The sequence below is a fragment of the Mauremys mutica genome, chromosome 9 (genome assembly GCF_020497125.1).
Source record: "Mauremys mutica isolate MM-2020 ecotype Southern chromosome 9, ASM2049712v1, whole genome shotgun sequence".
Lineage (NCBI taxonomy): Eukaryota > Metazoa > Chordata > Testudines > Geoemydidae > Mauremys > Mauremys mutica.
The window spans coordinates 56199663-56222694 of record NC_059080.1 but is presented as its reverse complement, the minus strand read 5'-3'; the positions used below and the strand labels follow the sequence as shown (position 1 = coordinate 56222694).

Sequence of the window (23032 nt, the reverse complement as noted above, 5' to 3'; positions counted from 1 at the left end):
GGAACAACTTAGCAGGGGTCATGGTGGATTCTCTATCATTATCAATTTTTAAATCAAGTTTGGATGTTTTTCTAAAAGATATGCTCTAGGAATTATTTTAGGGGAAGTTCTATGGCCTGTGTTATACAAGAGGTCTGATTGGATGATCACAATGGTTCCTCTGAGGGCCAAATGTTGGTCCCATTATAGGCAATAGCAAAATTTTCATTGACTTCAGTATTGTCAAGTTTTGGCCCCAAAAATAGGGGATGTATGGAGACAATATCACAAAGAAAGAAATGAGGTTTTCCCTTAAGGTAACTGGAGTTCTTACTGCTTTCCCATTCACATGCTCTTCATCCCTGATGGTCTTTTTTTCTTCCTTCCTTCCTTGCTTTCTTTCCATTATGAATTAGCTTCCACTTTTGGGATCTTGACCCTTCAATTTATTATTGTATTAATGACATTAAGACATTTAATTATTTTATAGCACATTTTTCCTTATTTTTACAGGTGTTAACTGCAAAAGAAAGGAAAACTCAGATAGATGACAGAAACAAATTGACTGAACATTTCATTATTGCACTTCCTATGTTACTTTCAAAGGTACAGTTTCACACAAAATATATTCTTTACTGATAATATATATAATGTTTTCATTCTGTAGTATAGACATTAATTGTTCTTCATTTTCTTTATTTCAATAATTTCTAGTATTCTGCTGATGCAGAGAAAGTAGCAAACCTTCTGCAAATCCCTCAGTATTTTGACCTGGAAATCTACAGTACAGGCAGAATGGAGAAGGTATGGTACACTATGCAGGCACTCTTGTGGCTTTCAACTGACTGATTAGTCATATTCATATTAAATGGCTACATTTGGAATAGCATGTAGTAATCTTTACTGCTTTGATCTATTGCTTAACATTCTCTTCTTGAGTTTCATTGTTTATGTAATATTCTGTGTAATGTGAAAACTGACTTTTTTGTCTGATCCACAGCATCTGGATGCCTTGTTAAAGCAGATTAAGTTTGTTGTGGAGAAGCATGTAGAATCAGATGTTCTAGAAGCCTGCAGTAAAACCTATAGCATCCTGTGCAGTGAAGAATATACCATTCAGAATAGAGTTGACATAGCCCACAGCCAGCTGATTGATGAATTTGTGGATCGATTCAACCATTCAGTAGAGGATCTGCTGCAGGAGGTTTGTTCTTTTAAAATTAACCTTGTTTTATCATCTAGATTTGCATCTTTGATCCTTTGTCCATTTTATAATATCCATTGTTGAATCCCTGCCTGACTTCTTACACCAAAGCCAGACATCTTACTGACTAATGTCAGGAGGGACTAATTTCCTGCATCACCATCAACTGCCTGATGAGTTGTCATGTGCATTCACACTAACACATTGCTCAGTTGTAAATCATGACCTATAGAGCAAAAGAGGTGACCTCCATAGAAGAGTAAATGAGAAACTTCAACTTCAAAGTGATATAATTACATTTCAGTTAATATTTTTTCTAATTAGGTGTCAATCCTTAATCCTAATCTCCTAACCTTAACTCTAACCCTTTCTGTCTGTCTTTTTCTATAGCAGTAGCATCCAAAAAAAACACATACAGAATAGATTAGGCATTGTGCTAGGTGCTGAAAAATAATTGACTCAATGAAAGACAGGTAATAGTCTGTCAGCCTTGTTTACTCCTTTACACTTTAGCAGCCACAGTAATTAAAGAAATATGTCTACATGATGTGTAACTGGTAAGAATTTTTCCCTCTTTAAGAATAACCATGCCTCTTTCCATGAATCTGGAAATTTGTTCCCTGTACTATTGCATTAAACAATTCAGTTAAAATAGGGATCAACACTTACCTTAGAGCTCTGTAATATTCTCCAGCAATCTCATCAGGATCTGGAGCTTTATTGGATTTTAAATTCTTAATTACAGTTCAACTTCCCCTGCAGCAATTTGCCTATCAAGAGCTGCCACATCATCCTCTGAGTACTGAGATAGTTTCACATGTCTCAGATATCTATTTATAAGTTCAGGATTTGGATGTTAAGAAGTGTAAAAAGTATGGAAAAACTTAACACCTGTTTCAGAGATCTAGTTGATACCAGTTACTAAATCTCCCTCTTTTTTTTTTTCTTTGAGTTACTGCACAGGTTGATCTTACTCATGGTGTTCATGTACCTCAGTACAGGAATTCGGAACAGTTTCATTAGCAGTGACTAGTGGGGTTGCACATGCACCCTGCATGCCCTCATGACCCTTTTCCCCAAGGGCAAACTCAGTCTCTCTGCATCTCATAACCTGGATGTTAGCTGGATGTCTACAATAGACATGGAGTGTTCTTCAGAGGTGCAGACCATTCTTCTTCAGAGTAGGAAATTATCCACTAGGACTATCTACACTGCCAAATGGAAACATTTTTCTTTATTGGCAAAGTCTACAGGTTACTCTCCATGTCGATATTCTATTCCAATAATATTAGATTACTTCTTATTTTTAAAGCACTCAGAACTATATGTTTCATCAGTCAAAGTCCATTTGGCAACAATATCTGCATTTCATCTTCCAGTATAGGGATATACAATTTTCTCTCATCTATCAGTGAACAGATTTATGAAATGGTTTGTCCACATTTTTCCTCCTGTGAGAAAAATTGCTCCTACGTGGAACTTCAGTTTAGTGCTTTCTTCATGTATGAACCCTCCCCTCCTTTGAACTTTTATCAGATTGTCCAATTTATCCACTATCAATGAAGGTCATTCCTGATGGCAGTTACATCTGCTCATAGAATAAGCAAATTACAAGCCCTAATGATAAATCCTCTGTATGGTTTTACACATGAATAGAGTAACCAGAAGACCGCGTCCATCTTTTATTCCTAAAGTTCTATGGGATTTTCATATCAATTCATTCATCAGGTCTTTTCCAACACCTCATTTTTCACCTGCTGTCTCTAAATTATCTACTTCAGATGTGAAAAGGTTGCTGTTATGGCTCTTTACATAAAACATCGAGACTTTTCATTACTTATGGTAATAAATTAAAAGGGATGGCTGTTTCATCACAGACACTTATAAAACGGGTATCGGATTGTATTTAAACTGCTTATGATATTAATGAGTCCTCTACCAAATATCTAAACTCACTCCACTAGAGTGCAGGCTGCATCAATAGTATGCTTAAGTTGGGTTCCAGAATTGGAAGTATGTGGAGCAACTACCTGGCCTTCAGCTCATATGTTTGTGACACATTATTAGTTAGTCACCACTTTCAAGATATGATGCCAGTTTTGGAAGAACTATTTTAAAATCTCTTTTCACATAACTACTAGCTTCCCACTTCTTAAAGATGACTACTAACTAATTACCATAAGTATGATTCACATGTGCAGTAACTCAAATAAGAGAGAATGGTTACTTATCTGATAGTAACTATGGTTCTTCGGGATGTTCTGCATGTGGAGCCCATGACCTGCCTTCTGTCCCCACAGCTCAGTCTTATAAATGAGGATTCTGGGCAGTAAAGGAACTGACTGGTGGTTGGGGTTGCTGTGCCTTTTATGCCCTTGGGGGAGGTGGGGCTTAAGGGCATTCAGGGTGCATGCACGACCCCTACTGGACACTGACTGAACAGAAGTCAGCTGTATATACAGACAATAGATTTCCAAAGGGGTCCACACTGCCATTCAAAATTTCCAAAGAGATCTGCACCTCCACTGGAATTTTTTTAGGAGTCCACAAATGAAAAAAAGCTTGAGAACCACTGGTTTAATGCATTCAGATATGTAAGGCACACTGTTACTATGGTGATGGGGGCAGGATAAGGACCTGAACTAAATGAGAGAGTCTGCCATTGGTCTATGTAAACTCCTGTTGCATCAGTGGAGTCTCTGCTATGAACTGAGGATTGCATTGTCTCTCTTCTTCTAGCCCCAGCTCTCAGGCTATAATTAAAACACAGTTCAATCCTTTTTACAGAATGAGTCTGAAACCCCTGCCTCAGGTTTTTTCCTTGGGAAATGACTACTGTAAAAGCTGTTTTATCTGGCATGTTGGAGGAATGGGGGGGTGCCAGTAAGTGAAAAATGCTGGTTAAATGAGAGGAAAGGAGTTTGAGTGTAGAAGGGGGTGCAGGGCTGGGACACCCCAACTCCCTCCCAGAGCCCACAGTCCGTACCCCCTCCCACACCCGAAACCCCTTCCGGCGCCACACCAACATGATTATAAACCAGACTTTCAATGAAGATCCGAAATGCTGGTTTATAGAGCTTTCCAGCTGGTGAATTGTCAGATAAAACAGCTTTTACTGTACTACTGTCAGAGATTGTTTGTGTGAATATTAATACTGTGATGTTGCTTAATGCAGTCAGACAAGTCTTGCTGATTTCTGAGTACTACCCAATGGTTACTTAAAACGTCCATTATCATTATTTTTCATTGAAATCAAGAGTCTAGGCACAAAATAGTGATTGTGTCCTCATGAGCCAGTTCAAATGTCAACATAAGACTCTGTGTAACTATTAGTCGTCCTCATCATGCAAAGAGAGAAGCTTATTTGTATTGCTGAGTCCTTGATGAATATGCTTTCATTTCCAGGGAGAAGAAGCTGATGATGATGATATATACAATGTGCTTTCCACTTTGAAGAGATTAACTTCTTTTCATAAGTATGTGATTTTACTTGGATCAGCTATATCTAGTGATGTATAATGTTAGCTAATAAAAGATGATACTCAAAGTTAGGAAAGATGAGGAAAACGATGTGCTAAAATATGAAAAACAGACTGAGTGCCAGAAGATATACAGTAACAAGAGGGCTTTGATTCAGCAAAGCACTTATACGTATGCTTAAGTCCATCTGAAATCAATGCTTTACAACTATTTTAGTTGGGCGTGTGATGTTTTCATTGAAATAGTTATGCTATAAAACCCTCTAGGTGACTTTTACTGGTAGAGCTTATTCGCCAGTCTTCACAGCAATGGCCCTCCCTCTGTCCACATCAGCTGGGGGCAAAACAGAGCTTTGCTCTGAGCCGAGGCTTAAGACCAGACCTCTGGAAGAACTCTCCAGAATTTTCTGCCTCCAAGGGGCACACAGCAGACTGAAGCACTCTTTCTGTCAGAGCTTTCATAGGATTTTTAAAAGATTTTTAACTAAAATGTCAGTTTCTTCATTGATTTGGAGGTTTTTTCCATCAAAACTGCAGAACTTTAAAAAAAAAAAAAAAAGGCTTTCTGAAGGACAGCTCTTAGCCTCCCTTTCCCCTAGTGATATCAAGCCACAGGAGAAAACCTGATTCCCAGCTAGCTTGTGAGAGAAATCCATGCTGAGACAGTTGAGCAAGGCTGCATGAAAATTCTCTTCAGTGAAACCAGGCGAGAATTAGTGGCATGGAATTGAGCATTCTTTAAAGCCCTCCTACAAGGTCTGTGCTGAGATGACGACAAAGCATTCCCTTTTCCGTAACGTGCTTTACCTGCAAGGCCTTAGCTGCCATGAAAGGTGCCAATGCCTGAGACTTCACTGATACCAGTGAATCAGTTGTCTCCAGTGGCTCTGGCTCAGTCCTCATTCTGTGCAGTTAGTTCAGCCTGGATCCAGCAGCAGGGAGCATGGTCTGGTGTGATTCAGATCCCCTTCCTTGTGTGATGGACCTACATCCTCTCCCCTTCCCGCCTCCAGGGATCCCATAGGAGGTCATAAAGTATCTACTGTTTTCTGTAGGGCGACATGCAGGATACATGCCTGCAGACTGTCTTTTCAGTTTCCTCAGTAATGCCCTCTCCCTCACAGGGCCCTTCCCCCTTTCTCTCAGGGGTTTGACACAGGGACTAGTGAGGGATATTGCTCATAATCAGCTCTCAATGGGGTAGCACAAACTCTTAAAATATCTCAGGAGAGTGCATCTCCTCTAGATTCTCTAGTCTCAAGAAAAGGAAAGCTCTCTGAAATGGGTTTTGAGCAAGATACCTCAGACTTTTAATTAAGCTTTCCAGAATTCATCACAAATTGGAGGAGGAGGGAGTCTAACTTCATAGGTATGTTTTTAGAAAATGAAACACTAGGGGGAGAAACGGGTAAAGTTGGGGAAAGCGCTGTAATTCTTCGTCACCTGGTTCATGCAAGACTAATTAAGGTGGAGTGAGAATTCCCATTCAAGACTTACTTATACCCAAATACTAAAGTGTGTTCTATATTCTGGCTAAGGTTAAGCCTGCTGTAGTCTCCTTAGTAAAATGCATAGTCATACCAGCTGAGGGAGTATTCCTGCCAGACAGGAGAATAAGATTAACACTCAGATCAAACTTGGATGCAGTAGCAGCAGGCCTGAGAGTATTGGCTGGAGTCTCTTATTGTGGAGGTCTGTGCTCAACTAGGAGGCCATTGTGAGTATCCACAAAAAAAAATTAAAATCTCCCATATATACTCATTCATAAGCCGAATTTTTTTAGTAAAAAAGGGAAGCACCAGAGAAGGGGATCGGCTTATGAACGGGTATAGAGAGGGAGAGGTGGGACACAGCCCCTCCCCCAAACAGAGGGAGCAAGGAGAGGCAGCACAGCCAGCAGGGCCAGAACGGAAGAGGCGGGGCCAGTCTCTCTCCGCTTCTGGCCACGCTGCTCTCCCCCCAGCCTCCGAAGCGGCTGCAGCCATGCCGCTTGGCCCCGCCCCCCAGAGCAGGCTGTGGCCGTGCTGCCAGGCCTGCCAGAGAACGCTGCGGCCATGCCGCCCAGCCCAGCCCACCGGAACATGCTGCAGCCACATCACCCGGTCTGGCCCACCGGAACATGCTGTGGCCATACCGCCCGGTCTGGCCCGCCGGAGCAGCTCCAGCCAGGCCAGAGCCATCCTCCCCTGGCCCTCCCCAGATAAGGTGGGAAGGGTTGGGATGGGGAGAGTGTGAGGGTCCCGGGCTAGGAGTGGAGTCACGTGGAGGGGTGGTCATAGGGGTTACTCCTCTGACTCCCAGCTTCTCCCCCCCAAAAAAAATTTCCCCACCAGTTGTTGTTCCAGCCCGTCAGGGTAAGCAGCTGGTGCGCCAGGACACTTTGTTTACTTAGGTTTACCTCTGTGCCTGCGGACACTTGAGGTAAACAAACCATCTTGGCCCACCAGCGGCTTATCCTGATGGCCCAGGAGCCAGAGTTTGCTCACCCCTGAATTATAGGGTCGGCTTATGAACGGGTTATAAAAATTTCCATGTTTACTTATCCATCTTGGTGGGGGCAGCTTATAAATGAACAGGCTTATGATCAAATATATATGGCACTTTATACTAGGTTTCCCTAACAGGGTTTTCAGGACTGATGCTTCACATGACTCTGATTTGCTGTGTATTCAGATCTCACAAAAATAGATCTTGGGGGCAACTATGGCTCCACTTGAAGAAAATAGACTTGCAGGGTAACATCTGGTGTCCTTCCAAATATTTTGTTGGTAGACTCATGGGAGAGACTCTCAAAGCAGTCAGTAAGGAAAAATACTCGCCCTCCTTCCAGTGAGAGAATCTTAAAACTTCCTTATCTCAGCAAGTATTCCCTTTGTAGCCACTGCTCTTAACCAGGTTCCACTATAGAGATTACACATTAGGAGGAAGCCTTTGCTACCTTTCCTGAGGCTTGGAAGATCTAGGCTGGATCTCTCGAAAACTGTCCCTCTCTTGAAAACTGTCCAACTCCAAAAACTTCTTTGATTTTGAGTGCCCATGTCTTGGGAGATTCTCTTCCCCCGCCCCCACCCCACCCCAATTGGGACGTTTCAGCTAAGGCTAACATCTGGGAGTGAACCACATCAGAAAATGGGGGCTTGAGGTACTCAGAAGATGAAGTATGAGTTCTGTGGAGAAAGAGATTTTGGAAAGGACACAAGATTCTTTGTGGTTCAAAGAGGAACAATAGCATGCATCCCACTTCAGATCTCAGGTCCCTCAACAAATCCATAAGGAAATCAGTATTCCAGGTAGAAATACTGAAATCCATCATTAAAGAATTTTCTTCCCAAGTCTTCAGAATATGAAAATAATTCCCTAGAAATCTACCGAAGGTATGATCAGGGAGAATTACTAAGAAATACAGACTCATAGGACTGGAAGGGATGTCAAGAGGTCATCTAGTCCAGTCCCTTGCACTCATGGCAGGACTAAGCATTATTTAGCCCATTCCTGAGAGGTGTTTGTCTAACCTGCTCTTAAAAATCTCCAATGATGGAGATTCCATAACCTCCCTAGGCAATTTATTCCAGTGCTTAATTACCCTGACAGGAAGTTTTTCCTAATGTCCAACCTAAACTCCCTTGCTGCAATTTAAGCCCATTGATTCTTGTCCTATCCTCAGAGGTTAAGAAAAACAATTTTTCTCCCTCCTTGTAAAAACCTTTTACATACTTGAAAACTATTATCATGTCCCCTCTCAGTCTTCTCCTTTCCAGACTAAACAAACCCAGTTTTTTCAATCTTCCCCCATAGGTCATGTTTTCTAGGCCTTTAATCATTTTTGTCGCTCTTCTCTGGACTCTCTTCACTTTGTCCATATCTTTCCTGAAATCTGGTACTGAGAACCAGACACAATACTCTAGTTGAGGCGTGATCAGCACGGAGTACAGTGTTAACTTCTGCCCCAACAAGAGGCATTTTCAATACAAAGTATTCCCTTTTTGGACTTGTATCTTCTACTCAAATGCTATATCATCCCTCCCTTCAAGTGAAAGGGATGTCTGAATGACATTTTCATATTACGCAGAGTCCAGTAGCCATTGCTAAAAGCCTTCAGAAACATGGCTTTGAGCAAACAAGTGTAAGGGCCAGTTACAGCCTTCACAAAACTCCAGCATCTAAGTTATCATCCAGCACAATCTTTATTTCAGAAGGGAGATGGCAGAAGATAGTGTCTGATTTGCCAAATATTAGCATATCTCTCCTAAGATTAAAGTTTCTGACTGAGGTTCTGGGGTTGTTGGTTTCATACATGGATAACTCAGAACAATTCTTGCTTCACTGCCAGCCAGCAAATCCATATATAAAGATCTTGGTCCAGATCCAGAACTAGTATCCCTTGGTGAATTCATTCTTAATATTATTTAACAACTACCTGATGTCAGGCCAAAAGAAGCTGGCCAGCAAAACAGATACCAACAGACTCCATGTAGGGGATTCTCATGGCCCCACAAGGTGACATGGAATATAACCTGTCTCATGCTAAGGACCATCTAATTCACATCTCCATTTCCAGCAGATGACTCTTCAGAATCATGGTCTGTATGTAACTGATAAGAAGGGAGAAAACATTCAGCACTGCTTAGAGAAGTAGCTTTGTTCATGTCTTGAATAGAAACTCTTACTCTGTTCTTCAGGGTTCTACATCAAGAAGCAAGTGAGTCAGCTGGCTCCACAAGACACACTTAGAAACAAAGGATTGCAATCTAGATCACCTAGCCTTTCAGTGCATCACAGGACAGGTTGAAAGCCTATTGATTAACCTATTTGCATCCAAGTCCAGTTAGAAAATCAAGAGAGGTAAAACATTAGGAAGAGACATTCAAAAACAGAGGCAGTGATCCCCTTATCTCAGAAGTGAGCTAAAGGGCTTTCTTTATGCCTTTCCTCCCCTACCCCCCAAGCTTCTGAGAATAAAGGTGGTAAAGATGATGGTGAAGGAACAGACCAAAGTGATTAAAATCACCTTCTTGTTAACTCTCAAGTCTTAGTTCTGCGACAGATATAACTGTAACCGCCTCTCAAACTTGCAGCACGCACACCCACCCAGCGAGGATCTCTCATGAACCAATATTCAGTGCTGCCTAATCCATCAGCTGGGAAGCTGAGAGGAAGCAACTACAGCTACTTGTAAGAAAGTGATTAACATCTTCCCAGCATTTTAGAGGAAATTCAAAATCATGTATATGTATCATCTGATGAGATATCAGGGTTATATGGGATACACATCAAGGCAAAGTTAGCTGAAGCAAAGGACATGCTGGTGTTTTTACAACATAGCCTGACCATGGGGCTCAAGGCCAACACTTTTTGGAAAGACAAGTCAGTGACTGCAGGAATGTAGTTCTGTAAGAAACCCATGAGAATTTCATCATCTTCACATAACTGATATCTGAGGACCATCATAGGAACGGCATAGGAACAGGAGAATGGCCATAGTGGGTCAGAACAATGGTCCATGTAGCCCAGTATCCTGTCTTCTGACAGTGGCCAATGCCAGATGCTTCAAAAAGAATGAACAGAACAGGGCAATTATCAAGTGATCCATCCCCTGTCATCCAGTCCCAGCATCTGGCACTCAGAGGCTTGGGGACACCCAAAACATGGAGTTGCATCTCTGACCATCTTGGCTAATAGCCATTGATGGACTATTCTCAGTGAAGTTATCTAATTATTTTTTTAACCCAGTTACACTTTTGGCCTTCACAACATCCCCTGGCAACAAGTTCCTAAGGTTGACTGTGCACTGTGTGAAGAAGTACTTCCTTATGTTTGTTTTAAACCTGCTGCCTATTAATTTTATTGGGTGACCCCTGTTTTTGTGTTATGTGAAGGGATAAATAATACTTCAGTATCACTTCCTCCACACCATTTGTGATTTTATATACCTCTATTATACCACCCTGTTATCATCTCTGTTACAAACTGAACAGTCCCAGTCTTTTTAATGTCTGTTCATATGGAAGCTGTTCCATACTCTTAATCATTTTTGTTGCCCTTTGGTTGTACCTTTTCCATTTCTAATATATCTTTTTTTTAGATGGGGCGACCAGAACTGCCCGCAGTATTCAAGGTGTGGACATACTATGGATTTATATAGTGACAGTATGATATTTACTGAAGTATTATCTATCCCTTTCCTTAATGGTTCCTAACATTGTTAGCTTTTTTGACTGCCGCTGCACATTGAGCGGATGTTTCCTGAGTATTATCCGCAATGACTCCAAGATTTCTTCCTTGAGTGGTAACTGCTAATTTAAACCCCATAATTTTGTGCATAGAGTTGGGATTATATTTTCCAATATGCATTACTGCGCATTTACCAACATTTAATTTGGTAAATGCCCCATCACCCAGTTTTGTGAGATCTCTTTGTAACTCTTCACAGTCTGCTTTGGACTTAACTATCTTGAGTAATTTTGTATCACTGCAAACTTTTCTACCTCACTGTTTATCCCTTTTTCCAAATCATTTATGAATATGTTGAACAGCACTGGGAGACCCTGCTGGTTACCTTTCTCCATTCTGAAAACTGACCGTTTATTCCTACCTTTTGTTTCTTGTCTTTTAACCAGTTACTGATCCATGAGAGGACCCTCCCTCTTATCCCATGACTACTTAATTTGCTTAAAAACCTTTGGTGAGGGACCTTTTCAAAGGCTTTCTGAAAGTCCAAGTACAGTACATTCACTGAATCATCGTTGACCATATGTTTGTTGACCCTCAAAGAATTCTAATAGATTGGTTGAGGCATGATTTCCCTTTATAAAAGCCATGTCGACTCTTCCATCATGTTTATCTATGTGTCTGATCATTTCTGTTCTTTACCATAGTTTCAACCTTTTTGCCTCATGCTGAAGTTAGGCTTAGTGGCCTGTAATTGCCAGGTTTGCCTCTGGAGCCTTTTTTTTAAATTGGGATCACATTGCTATCCTCCAGTCATCTGGTATAGATGCTGATTTAAGTGATAGATTACATACCACAGTTAGTAGTTCTGCAATTTCATATTTGAGTTCTTTCAGGACTCTTGAGTAAATTCCATCTGGTTCTGGTGACTTGTTTTCGTTTAATTTATCAATTTGTTCCAAAACTTCCTCTGTTGACACCTGAATTTGGGACAGTTCCTCAAATTTGTCACCTAAAAACAATGGCTCAGATGTAGGAATCTCCCGCACATCCTCTGCAGTGAAGACCGATGCAAAGAATTCATTTAGCTTCTCCACAATGGCCTTATCTTCCTTGAGTGCTCCTTTAGCACCTTGATCGTCCAGTGGCCCCACTGACTGTTTGGCAGGCTTTCTACTTCTGGTGCACTTAAAAAAAAAAAAAAAGTTGCTGTTTCTTTTGAGTCTTTTGCTTGTTGCTCTTCAAATTCTTTTTTGGCCTGCCTCATTATACTTTTTCATTTGACTTGCCAGAGTTTGTGCGACTTTCTATTTTCCTCAGTAGGATTTGACTTCCAGTTTTTAAAGGATGCCTTTTTGCCGCTAACTGCCTCTTTTACTCTGTTGTTCAGCCATGCTGACGTTTTTGTGACCTTCTTACAGTGTTTTTTATTTTGGAGTAAACCTTTCCCTATGTCATTGGTACCAATATGCAAATTCCTGTCATGACCTTAATCTATGGGCTGCAGGTCCTAACAACAGCACCTTCCAGCTTCGCAGTTGATATATCTTCCTATTCTCACTGAAAGTATCCTGCCTGCTTACCACCTCCTTGCCCCCAGTGGGGATTGAAGCTTAGTGTGCTCTCAGTGAAACCTCAGTTTACATGTTCTATGATACACGATTGTACTATGAACTAACCATGCCTCCATCTCCAAGGTCATCTCAATTTTCCTCATATAATAGGAAATTGTATTGTTACTGTACTGGCTGAATCCATGCATTCTAAGGAAGTGGAAATGCATAAGTTGGGTGTGAACAGAGCCTACAATGGAATAAAGGTGCATATAGCAGAGGCATTCAAAGCCTCCAGTACAACAGCCATTACCAGTATGAAAAGAGCAGTGGTCTTGTGGGCAGAGAGATACACCCATCATTTATAGATTCCAAGGCCAGAAGGGACTGTAGTAATCACCTAGTCTGACCTCCTGTATAGCAGGGCCAGAGAAATTCCCCCAAATAATTCTTACAGCATAACTTTTTTAAAAACATCCAATCTTGATTTAAACATTGTCAGTAATAGAGACTTCACCATGACCCTTGGTAAGTTGTTCCAATGGTTAATTACCCTCACTGTTAAACATTTGTCTTATTTCCAGTCTGAATGTGTCTAGCTTCAACTTTCAGCCATTGAATCATGTTATAGCTGACTCTGCTAGACTGAAGAGCCCATTATTAAATATTTGTTCCCCAGGTAGGTAGTGATATACTATGACAAAGTCACCCCTTAACCTTCTCTTTTTTAACTAAATAGATTGACCTGTATTTCACTAGAATGCATGTTTTTAATCCTTTAAGCATTCTTGTGGTTCTTCTATGAATTCTCTCCAATTTATCAACATCCTTCTTGAATTGGGGGTATTGAAATTGGACACAGCATTCCAGCAGCGATCATACCAGTGTCAAGTATAGAGGTAAAATAATCTCTTTACTCTTACTTGAGATTCTCCTATTTATGCATCCCAGGATTGCATTTGTTCTTTTGGACACAGCATCATACTGGGAGCCCCTGTTCAGCTGATTATCCATCACGACCCCCAAATCTTTTTCACAGTCACTGCTTCCCAGAATAGTGTCCCCTATTCTACAAGTGTGCCTTACATTCTTTCTCCCTAGCTATATACATTTACGGTTAGCTTTATTGAAACACACATTGTTTGCTTGTGCCCATTTTACCAAGTGATGCAGATCTCTATGAATTGGTGATCTGTCCCCTTCATTATTTACCATACCCCCAATTTCTGTCATTGCAAATGTGATGAAGTGGGACTGTTTGTACTGGGGGCTGGGAATGCTGCGTGCAGGCCTCTAAGTATCTAGCAAAGCCCTGACACTCTGTCTCCTAGCAACTGATGGCCAGGCCCCTCCCTGCAAAGGTGCATCTAAAGGTGTTGGAGACAAAGGGGTCAGGTGACCTCCTGGCCTGGGAAAGAAGCTGAGCAGAGAGGAGGGGCCGGAGGGGGTTGGGCAGACTGGAGCTGACTAGGGAAAAGAGGGGAGGCAGAGAGAGAGGGCTCTGATCCCTGAGGGGGGCTGTGGGGCTCCTGGGGGCCCCAAGATGGACCTAACAGGGGGGATCCTGTTATCTGTGCCTGCAAGACCTGTGTTGGACTGTATTCCTGTCGTCTAAATAAACCTTCTGCTTTCCTGGCTGGCTGAGAGTCCTTGTGAATCGGCAGGGAGCCCGGGGGTGCAGGGCCTGACTCCCCTACACTCCGTGACAGCAAACTTTTGAGGAGGGCCTGTAAAGCTTATACATGGCCTTAAATCCTCACTTTCCATTGCCATCCTCTCCCTGCTAATGCAGCATTTGGTGGTAGAATGGTGTTACAGGACAGAGTGCCCCAATAACCCTGAATTGTCTTTTCAGTTCTACATACATACACTGAATCTTCCCTCCCTAGGGATGATTTACTGCTTTCTGCATCCCACTGTAAAGACTGTCTGACCTGAAGGGAACTAAGAGGGAAAATTCTGTCTTATCAATTAATTTTCATTCTAGTATCCTCCATGTCAGACAGTCTGACCCTCCCTCAGTGTATTGCTTTATGACCAGGTATTCTTCTGGCTGTTGTTCACTTGTTAACTAGTTTGGAAGAGAAGAGGGTGTTCCTCCAGGAAATCCCAAAATTTCATGTCAAAACTCTTCTGCAAATAGTTTGAGTTGAATTGCACTTTTAAACTTTTATATAGTTAGTACTTTTCCAGCTTTGGAGGTTATTGTTCTGGAGAACTTTTCCTGAGGGGTAGACCTAAGCCCAGGCATAAAGCAATGATCTGGTCTGTCTTCAGTTGCCATGGAAACAGAGAACACCCGTGTGAAGACTGTCTCTCTGTCATTGAGGGTCCTAGAATAAAAATTCACAAATAAGACAATGTTTATTTTCTCCTTCCCTGCAAAAATAAACTGTTTCAGCATGACTGCATCTACACTAGGAGGTTGTGTACCGCTTTAACTCTGTTGGTATTATTCAAATGGTACAACTTTTGTGTGTGGACAAGTCTTTGTGCTTTGTTGAATCAGGGTCAGTGTATACAACAAGATTATTCAGAGGCAGTAACCTGGGGGCCTAGAATTTACATAATACACATCTTATTATCATGGAACCAAGCCTACCTGAAATTCAACTTTTATGAGGGTTGGTTTGTTTGTTTGTCTTTAGGGTCTTCTATAATTCTGCTATTCAAGAGCTTTTAATTAAATGACAATGCGAGCAGGTACAAACCAATAGCAGAGACTGCCCCAATATTTCCTCACTTTTCAGTACAACAGGATTAGTTTTTATATATGCGTATAACAATCAGTTCTTCAGCAATAAGAGTGTAGCTTTACATTAAGGCCATGTCTATACTTGCGGGTGATCTATGCTGCTGTGATCGATGCAGCGAGGGTCGATTTGGTGGGTCTAGTGAAGATACAGTGCGCTCTCCGGTCGACTTCAGTACTCCACCGGAACGAGAAGAGTAAGGTTAGTCGACGAGAGAGTGTCTCCTTTCGACACAGTGTGGTGTAGACACCGCAGTAGGTCAACCTAATCTACGTCGACTCCAGTTAACATTCACATAGCTGGAGTAGTGTAATTTAGGTGGACTTATTGTGGTAGTTTAGACAAGGCCTAAGTCATTGAAATCAGTGAGGTTCTATGTAGGTCAGGCATCCACCCATATGGTTCTCTTTGCAGGATCAGGGCCTTAACTTGATGTGAAGTGATGGGTCTTATGAGCTTTTCTCAGTATTCTTCCCCTCCAGTCTCCTGTAACTAGATCCCTTAATGTTATTAGATGTTTTAGAATGTTTACTATTTTAAAATTAAATATTTTATTGCAACTAACTAGAGAAAAATACCTAAATTTACTTTGCCTAAAAATTATTTTTCATTTAAAATATTTTATTTGACTTCCCTTGTGGGTATCTGCCACAGTGCCAGAGAAATGTCTGCTGAAGTTCCAGCAGTATTTAGAATCACAGAAGTAAGCTGATTTAGAGGCAAGTTCGAGACATGGTAGTTTGGCCACAATTCAGCTACCTCCATATATATAAAGGTGTATTATTTGCATTGATTTTAATTCTGCATTAATTAAAATCTCTTATGGTAAAATATTTCTAGTTTATGAAAAAGCACAACTTCAAATTTTAATTTAGTGTGAACTCATTTATACAAGTGTCTTTCAAACTGCTCTTCTGTCTCAACATTGCAAACAAATACTGAACTATTGATTGAGTCATAAAGACAGTTTTCTTCTCATGAAACTCAACTAATATATTTTTATTGCCTCTTGTTTTAGTGCTCATGATCTCACAAAATGGGATCTGTTTAGTAACTGCTACCGATTACTGAGGACTGGAATTGAACATGGAGCTATGCCAGAACAGGTACAATTAGCAATATATACATTATATCATTTGGGGGAGTTAAGCTGTATGAGTTTTAGTAGAATAATCATAGAGAAGCACAATAAGTTGATGCCCTAGCCTTTAATTTCCTGATACCACAGTTTAAACCATGCTTTTCGGTCACACAGTGAAATTAATTTTAATGAAATTCCTGGGATTTTCAATGAAAGGTCAGCATTAGTGAGGTGCACAACCGGGAGTCAGGAGACTTGAGTTCTGTTCTTGGCTCTGCAGCTGACTCACTGTGTAACTTTAACTAAGTCACTTAGGCCCAGGTCTTTAAAGGTATTTAGGCATTGCTGTACGTAAATACCTTTAAAAATCTAGTCCTTAATCTTCCTGTGCCTTGGTTTCCTCCTCTGCTATGGAACGTGCTACATACATGCTAGGTAGGATGAGAATTATGATTACACTGTAATGCTGGTTCAATGACTATTTAAGTATTTGTCCACAGTGGAGCAATCACTGGGCCAGAGAGCAAGAATGACTTTGTAGTCCAGTGGTTCGGGCACCCATGTAGGAGACCCAGCATCCATTCCCCCTGCACCAGTCACTCATCAGTTGTACAGAGTGGTACAGCTTGAACAGAAGAGATGGAAGGAGCCCCATCTCAGAGTATCCCATAGCTCAGTGGTTACAGTAGTCTTCTGAGGGATAGGAGAACCCTGTTCAGATCCTTTCTCCCCCTCTGGTGGAGAGGGGAATCGAACCTGGACCCTCCTACATCCTAGGCCAGTGCTCTAATGACTGGGCTAAAAGTTATAAGGTTGGCACCTCCTCCTCCAGTATCTTCTTGCTAAAATGGCTTAAGGTGCCTAACTCTAAAGAAGTTTCCTGGCTTCAGAATCACAAGCAGAGCTAGTTGCTTCTCTCCAGACTAAGAAGCCTGTCTCTATGGAAAGGGTGGGGTTTAGTATGCACTCCTCTGGTCTGCATCTCCCATTCGCTGTCTTAGGTGGCTCCCACCTAGTGTTCTTGCTTTTATGAAATGCAGTTTATCCTCACATAAAACTTAATTGTGAAGTACTTAGGATTGCCACAGACATAACATACCTGACAAAAACCCTCCAGCATAGAGAAATAAAAAGTTAAGCGCTCTTCCAGTACAGCTTCTCTGCCCCTAGACTGTGTTCATTTCTATTGATTGTGGGAAGCATCTCTGATCTGAACAAGATTTTGAGAGGAAGTCACAGTTGTCCTTTACATTTCTTACTGAATTTCAGGTGACACCTCCCACTGATATCTCTGTTCGTAGCACTAATATTATCCCTGCCATCTCCATGAGACATGTGTTCTCTTTGATTTGCATCATGTTACCATGCTGTCATACTGACAGTTTAAGAATTCAATGGATTAAAACACATGCTTTTACATGGAGATATCCAGATGCTGGGTCATACTTTTGTCATGTTCAGACTTGCCTATGCCTTTCTTTACTCTGCTCTGACAGACAAAGACTGTTACAGTTTTCCTTCACAGCACCTACATTTTTTCCCCCCACCAAATGAGGTAAATGATCTTTACTTATACTAAGATGGCTAAGGGGTAAAATCATACCTTTGAAAATGAGAAGTGCTACACAAGAGCTATTATCTCTTCTTTTCCAAAATTCTTCATAAACTTTAGCTAAATGTTAGTTAAAGACTTGTACTTGATGTCTTCCAGTGTATTGGCATTCTTTGTGTTCCCTCTATTACAGATAGTTGTTCAGGCACTACAGTGTTCTCATTACTCTATTCTCTGGCAGCTGGTGAAAATCACAGAAGGGTCCCCCTCCAAAGTAAGTAAAAATTCCTATATATACACAGCTGTTACTGAAGAAGTTTAACCTTGCTTGGGTCACTAGGTACATTGGTCCTAATTCCCCATTCCCTGTATTATGTGCAGTCATTTTTACACCAGTGCAAAGTGGGTGTAAATCGTTACCATTCTAATTTACTAACATTTAATATCCACTTTGATGAGACAGAGTACAGGGCAATGGAGGATCTGCTGCTCTGCTCTGTATTGGAAGTTGATCCTGATTGATTTTTCATTTCTGAAGATGTCTAATACACTTCTCTAAGGGCACAGACACCTGTGCCAGAGATTAAGTGTTGGTGATACAGCTTATCCAATTAGAATGGATTGCAGTTTGGGAAATAATGTTGATTTGTAGAATCACAGATAACTGAAGACCTACATGGTATTTAATTTTTAATGAATAACTATATTTTTAATGTTGCCAAGGGCAAATGTAAGTTTGCTAGTAATGGATATTACTAATGAAGCACTAAGCAATAACTATCAGCATTATTAAAGCAGAAAGGTCTGTTCATATTATTAATGTTACTGATTTAAAACAATGGTACAAAACTAAATCTAATTATCATAAAACCATGTACAGCAGCAAACACTTTGCACACACAAAGTCCTGGACTGCCCAACACCTTATCTCTATAGACACATCACCTCCCAAAAGACCCCTTGTGCTCCTGACTTGCATTGCAGTATTTTTTTTATGCAACAGATACAGCCTTACCATGTCAAATGAAACTCTTCCAGTTTGTTCCTTAGTCATATTAATAAAGAGCCTGATTCAGAAAAGCATCTCTATTCAGGACGGGACTTAAGCATATGTTTAAGTGTTTCTGGAATTGGGGCCAAAATGTGAAACACTATCTGCTATGTCAGTGTAACTATGCTATAAAACTGGGACACAAAGAACTCTTCCACCTTCTAAGGATCAGCCTCTTTGTACAATGAAGGGAAGTTGTAGCTCATTTTAAAAACGATTTTTAGTACGATATGTCAAATGAATAAGCATGTATTTAATATGATTCTAACACAGGAGGTAAGGGGCGACTGCATTCTAGGATGCATAATTATCCAGTAGGACGCATTAAAAAAATCCTACAAATGATTTTAAATTGTTGTAATTTGATTTCAGACTCACTTTGCAATGTATATATTTAAATGCATAAAAACAAAAAAGAGCTCTGTAAACTGGTCGACTCACCCCTGCGGCGCCTCCTACTGGTTGCTCTGCGAATTAGCTCAGTCCAGTGGTGGAGCACCCTCTGCAGGCTGGTGATCCACCTGTTCATAGGCCCCCGTGTCCCTCCCTGGACCCGGTGCCCTTCTACATGGGGCGCTGCCCCCTAGCAGCAACCCCTTTCTCTCTGGGTCTCCCTTTCTCTCTCAGGGAACCCCCACCCTCTATCCCTACCTTGCCTCAGTATTTGGCTACTGCCAGTCATTGTCTAGCCCCACACTCTGGGGCAGACTGCAGTATCAGCCTACTCATCACAGGCAAAGTTGGGTTTGGACCTGCTGCCTTGGCCTACCCCTATGTTGCCCCCTGCAACCCCCAGTACCTTTGGCCCACTGCTAGGCCGCAGCCTGGGGCTTTCTAGGCTGGAGCTCCCCGGCTCCTCAGCCTTCCCCAGCCCTGCTGCACTCAGGTATTCAGCTTCAAGTTAAGCAGCCAGGCCCATCCCTCTCTGAAGGGAGAGAGAGACTGTCTGGCTTCTGGCTTCCCTGCCTTGTTATAAGGCCCTGTTGCTCTGTTTGGGGCGTGGCCCCCAGCTGCAGCCACTTCCCTGATCAGCTCAGCCTTGAGAGCCACTGCTCTCAAGCCCTGTCAGGCCACTTTTTAAATCCCTTCCAGCAGGAGCAGGGTCCACCCTGCTACAGCTCACTTCCCCTTCTCTCTTTGAAAGATAGAAAAGCACAAGTAGGTTAAGGCATCCCCAGTAACATTGTATAAAATGCTGAGTCTAGATGAGGCAAGTGCATATTTTGCAGTAGAAAGAGTTATAGGAAATGACTCATGCTCTGAGCAAGCAGGAATGCAAATATTGTGAAGACATTCTTGTACATGTATCCTTATTCAAACTTCTTCACTAATTCTTTTAATAGGTTAATCCAGATTACATTGATGCAGCAAGACATTCTTGAATTAGAAAAAGTACCATTCCTAGAGCTTTTATATATTTGTAATTGGATGGAGCCAACTATGAAAGACGATTTGCAATATAAATTAATTCTACAATTGGAATCCCCTAATTTACCTTTCTTAGTTTTATAGTTTCTAAATTTTCTGTTCTAACTCTTGGACTTTCCTTTCCTATATGTGCATTGATCATTGATGTGCTAAATCATTTTAAAGTAATTGGATAGAATTTTGAGTGACATCATACTAATAAGTAATACAGCTGTGGAGCTGTTACTATTTGGACGGCTTGGATTTGTCCCCAGAATAGTACAAAGTCTACTGGAATGTGTCTGAGGCTTGCTGTCCCTGATCAAATGAAAAGGAGCATTATGTTGTCTTTATTCCAATGCCAGAGGCAATATCCTTCATCTGGCGATTTCTGGTCACTTTTCCAAAAACCTCAGCCTGGCCAACAACAGAAGCACCTCAGAGAGAAGTGAGGTGTAGCATCTATTGCTCATATGTGCTTTTAATAGATTCTAAGGCCAGAAAAGACCATTATGATCATCTGGTCTGACCTCCTGTATAACACAGACAATAGACCTTCCACAAATTAATTCCTAGCACAGATCTTTTAGAAAAACATCCAAACTTGATTTAAAAATTGTCAGTGATGGAGAATTCACTCTTGGTAAATTGTTCCAGTGGTTAATTACCTTTATCATTAAAAAATCATACCTTATTTCAAGTCTGAATGTGTCTAGCTTCAACTTCCAGCCATTGGATTGTATTAGACCTTTCTCTGCTAGATTGAAGAGCTCATTATTACATATTTGTTCCTGTCACAGAGTAGCTGGTCTCAGTGGATAGACTGAGCACTGCTCCCCTGGGCTGGAGCAGGTGAGCTTAAACAAGTTAATTAAAGAGAGCTGGGCTACACCTGGGTCTATGAAGGGCTGCTAGTAGGCAGCCGAGAGGGAAGGACTGTGACAGGCTGAGTCCTGGGCAGCAAAGGCCACACAGGAGTGGAACTAACTCCTGTGGTGAGTCCCTGGAGCAAGGGAGGGTTTAGGGAAGCAACCCTGCAGCTGCTGCTCTAAGTGGGGAGCAGAGCTGGCTGAGGCTAGGAAGATGCCAGGCGCTGGGCGGGGTTGCCCTGAAGACTGGGGGCCAGATACTGACTTAAGACTGCATTCTGGCTGGTTAGTTGTTTAACCTTTATTGTAAATATATATATAATATAAATAAAAATAACCTTTATTGTAAAATAGAATAAACCCCTTTAACTGAGACGGGGCATGGCAGCCCATGTTTGGAGCAAAGGTGAATCGGCAGCCATCCTAGTGACAGGTGATACCAGAAGTGGGGTCTTAGTCCACCCCTACACTAAGTGGAAAGATGGAGTTGGTGAACAGCCTGTTAGTGGCAGGGCAGCAGCAGAAGATAGCCGCTATGCAGAAACAGCAAGAACACCAGACCCAGACTTTGCTGATGCAGATGATGGAAAAATCAGCAGAAACAGCAGGATGCCAGTTCACTACACAACAGAGGTGGCAAGAAGTCCACTCCAAACAACAGGAGTGGATACAGAAGCGGTTGGGCTGCACCACACCTGGTAATGCAAATGGTGATGGGACTGGGGTCTGCGCCTTGCAAAGCTTTGAGCACAAGATGACCCAGAGACCTTCCTCCAGACTTTCGAGTGTGTGGCAAAGGCAGCGAACTGGGAGGAGTCTGTTTGGGCAGCCCACATAGCACAGTTTCTGAATGGTGAGGTGCAGGTGACTTACTGGGTAATAAATGATGAGCAGGCAAACTCCTACCCAGTGGTGAAGGCAGCTATCCTGGACCGGTTAGGGCTGACTCCAGAGGCTTATCAGCCCAGGTTCCTGGTGGAACCATTCCTGTGAGGGGCACATCTGCAGCCTCTTGACGTGGTGTCTCTGCCCAGAGACCAGGTCAGGGGAGGAAGTTCTGGATCAGGTGGTCCTTGAACAGTTTCTGAAGGTTCTGCCCAGAGGGGCACAGAGCTGGGTAAAGTGCTTCTGGCTGGCCTCAGTGGAGGAAGCGGTGGAGTGAGCTGAAGCCTTCTTTGAGGCTGAAGGAGACAAGCGACCAGGACAATATAGTAAACTGAGGGGAGTTCACCAGGGAGTAACCCATGGGAAGCCCTCAAGTGGGAAATACCCCATGTGTCCTAAACTCAGGAGGTGCACAGCACCTACAAGGGTCCTGAGGATCCCTGCAGGTTACTGGAAATACTAGTGGGAAGGAACCAAGAGGCTCTGGGGTTTGCTTCCCTTATGGCCAGGCTGGGCATATTAAAAAAAAAAAATAAAAAAAATTGCCCAGTTATGAACTGTGACTACCTAAACTGTTACTACAGTGGGACCAAGCTGTGGGGTCCACTCTGAGAGTTGAGATGGGCACACGGTGGATAGTAGCAGTTAGGGTGGGAGGAACTGTAGTTAAGGGACTTGTTTTGGGTGCGCTCTGGTTCTGGAAGATCAGTTGAAGTTAAATATCTTGGACAGACACCTCCCAGTGAATGTCTCCTGTATCCATAGCGAGACCCAAGTCTACCCCACTGCAGAAGTTGAGCTGAAGGCATGGGGTCAGAGAGATTAACTGTTCGGGTGGTTAAGGGCGCTTTGGCCCAAAGTTCTGGGGAGAGACTGGGTGGGTTTCTCAGCCCTCATGCAAAAAGGGCTAGGACAGCAGCCTGGGACCAGGAGGGTCCAGGACCATCTAGGAAAGAAAGTAAGGTGGCTAGGAGGTAGAGTAAGGAGAGCAAAGGGGGACTGAAAGGGAGAACACAATTTTCCCCAAGGCCTGAGGGACCAGCTTAGGAAG

At 42.2% G+C, this 23032-nt stretch overlaps 1 protein-coding gene across 4 annotated transcripts in view; it reads left to right on the top strand.

Moving 5' to 3' along the window:
- The window catches only part of STAG1 (stromal antigen 1), a 349145-nt gene that overhangs the window by 250497 nt on the left and 75616 nt on the right, over positions 1 to 23032 (top strand). For all 4 annotated transcript variants that reach the window (XM_045030098.1, XM_045030097.1, XM_045030100.1 and 1 more), the window contains 6 exons: positions 493 to 585; positions 694 to 783; positions 980 to 1183; positions 4589 to 4659; positions 16155 to 16242; positions 17963 to 18043. In XM_045030098.1, the coding sequence (XP_044886033.1) occupies positions 493 to 585; positions 694 to 783; positions 980 to 1183; positions 4589 to 4659; positions 16155 to 16242; positions 17963 to 18043 (627 nt within the window). The remainder of the gene's footprint in view (positions 1 to 492; positions 586 to 693; positions 784 to 979; positions 1184 to 4588; positions 4660 to 16154; positions 16243 to 17962; positions 18044 to 23032) is intronic.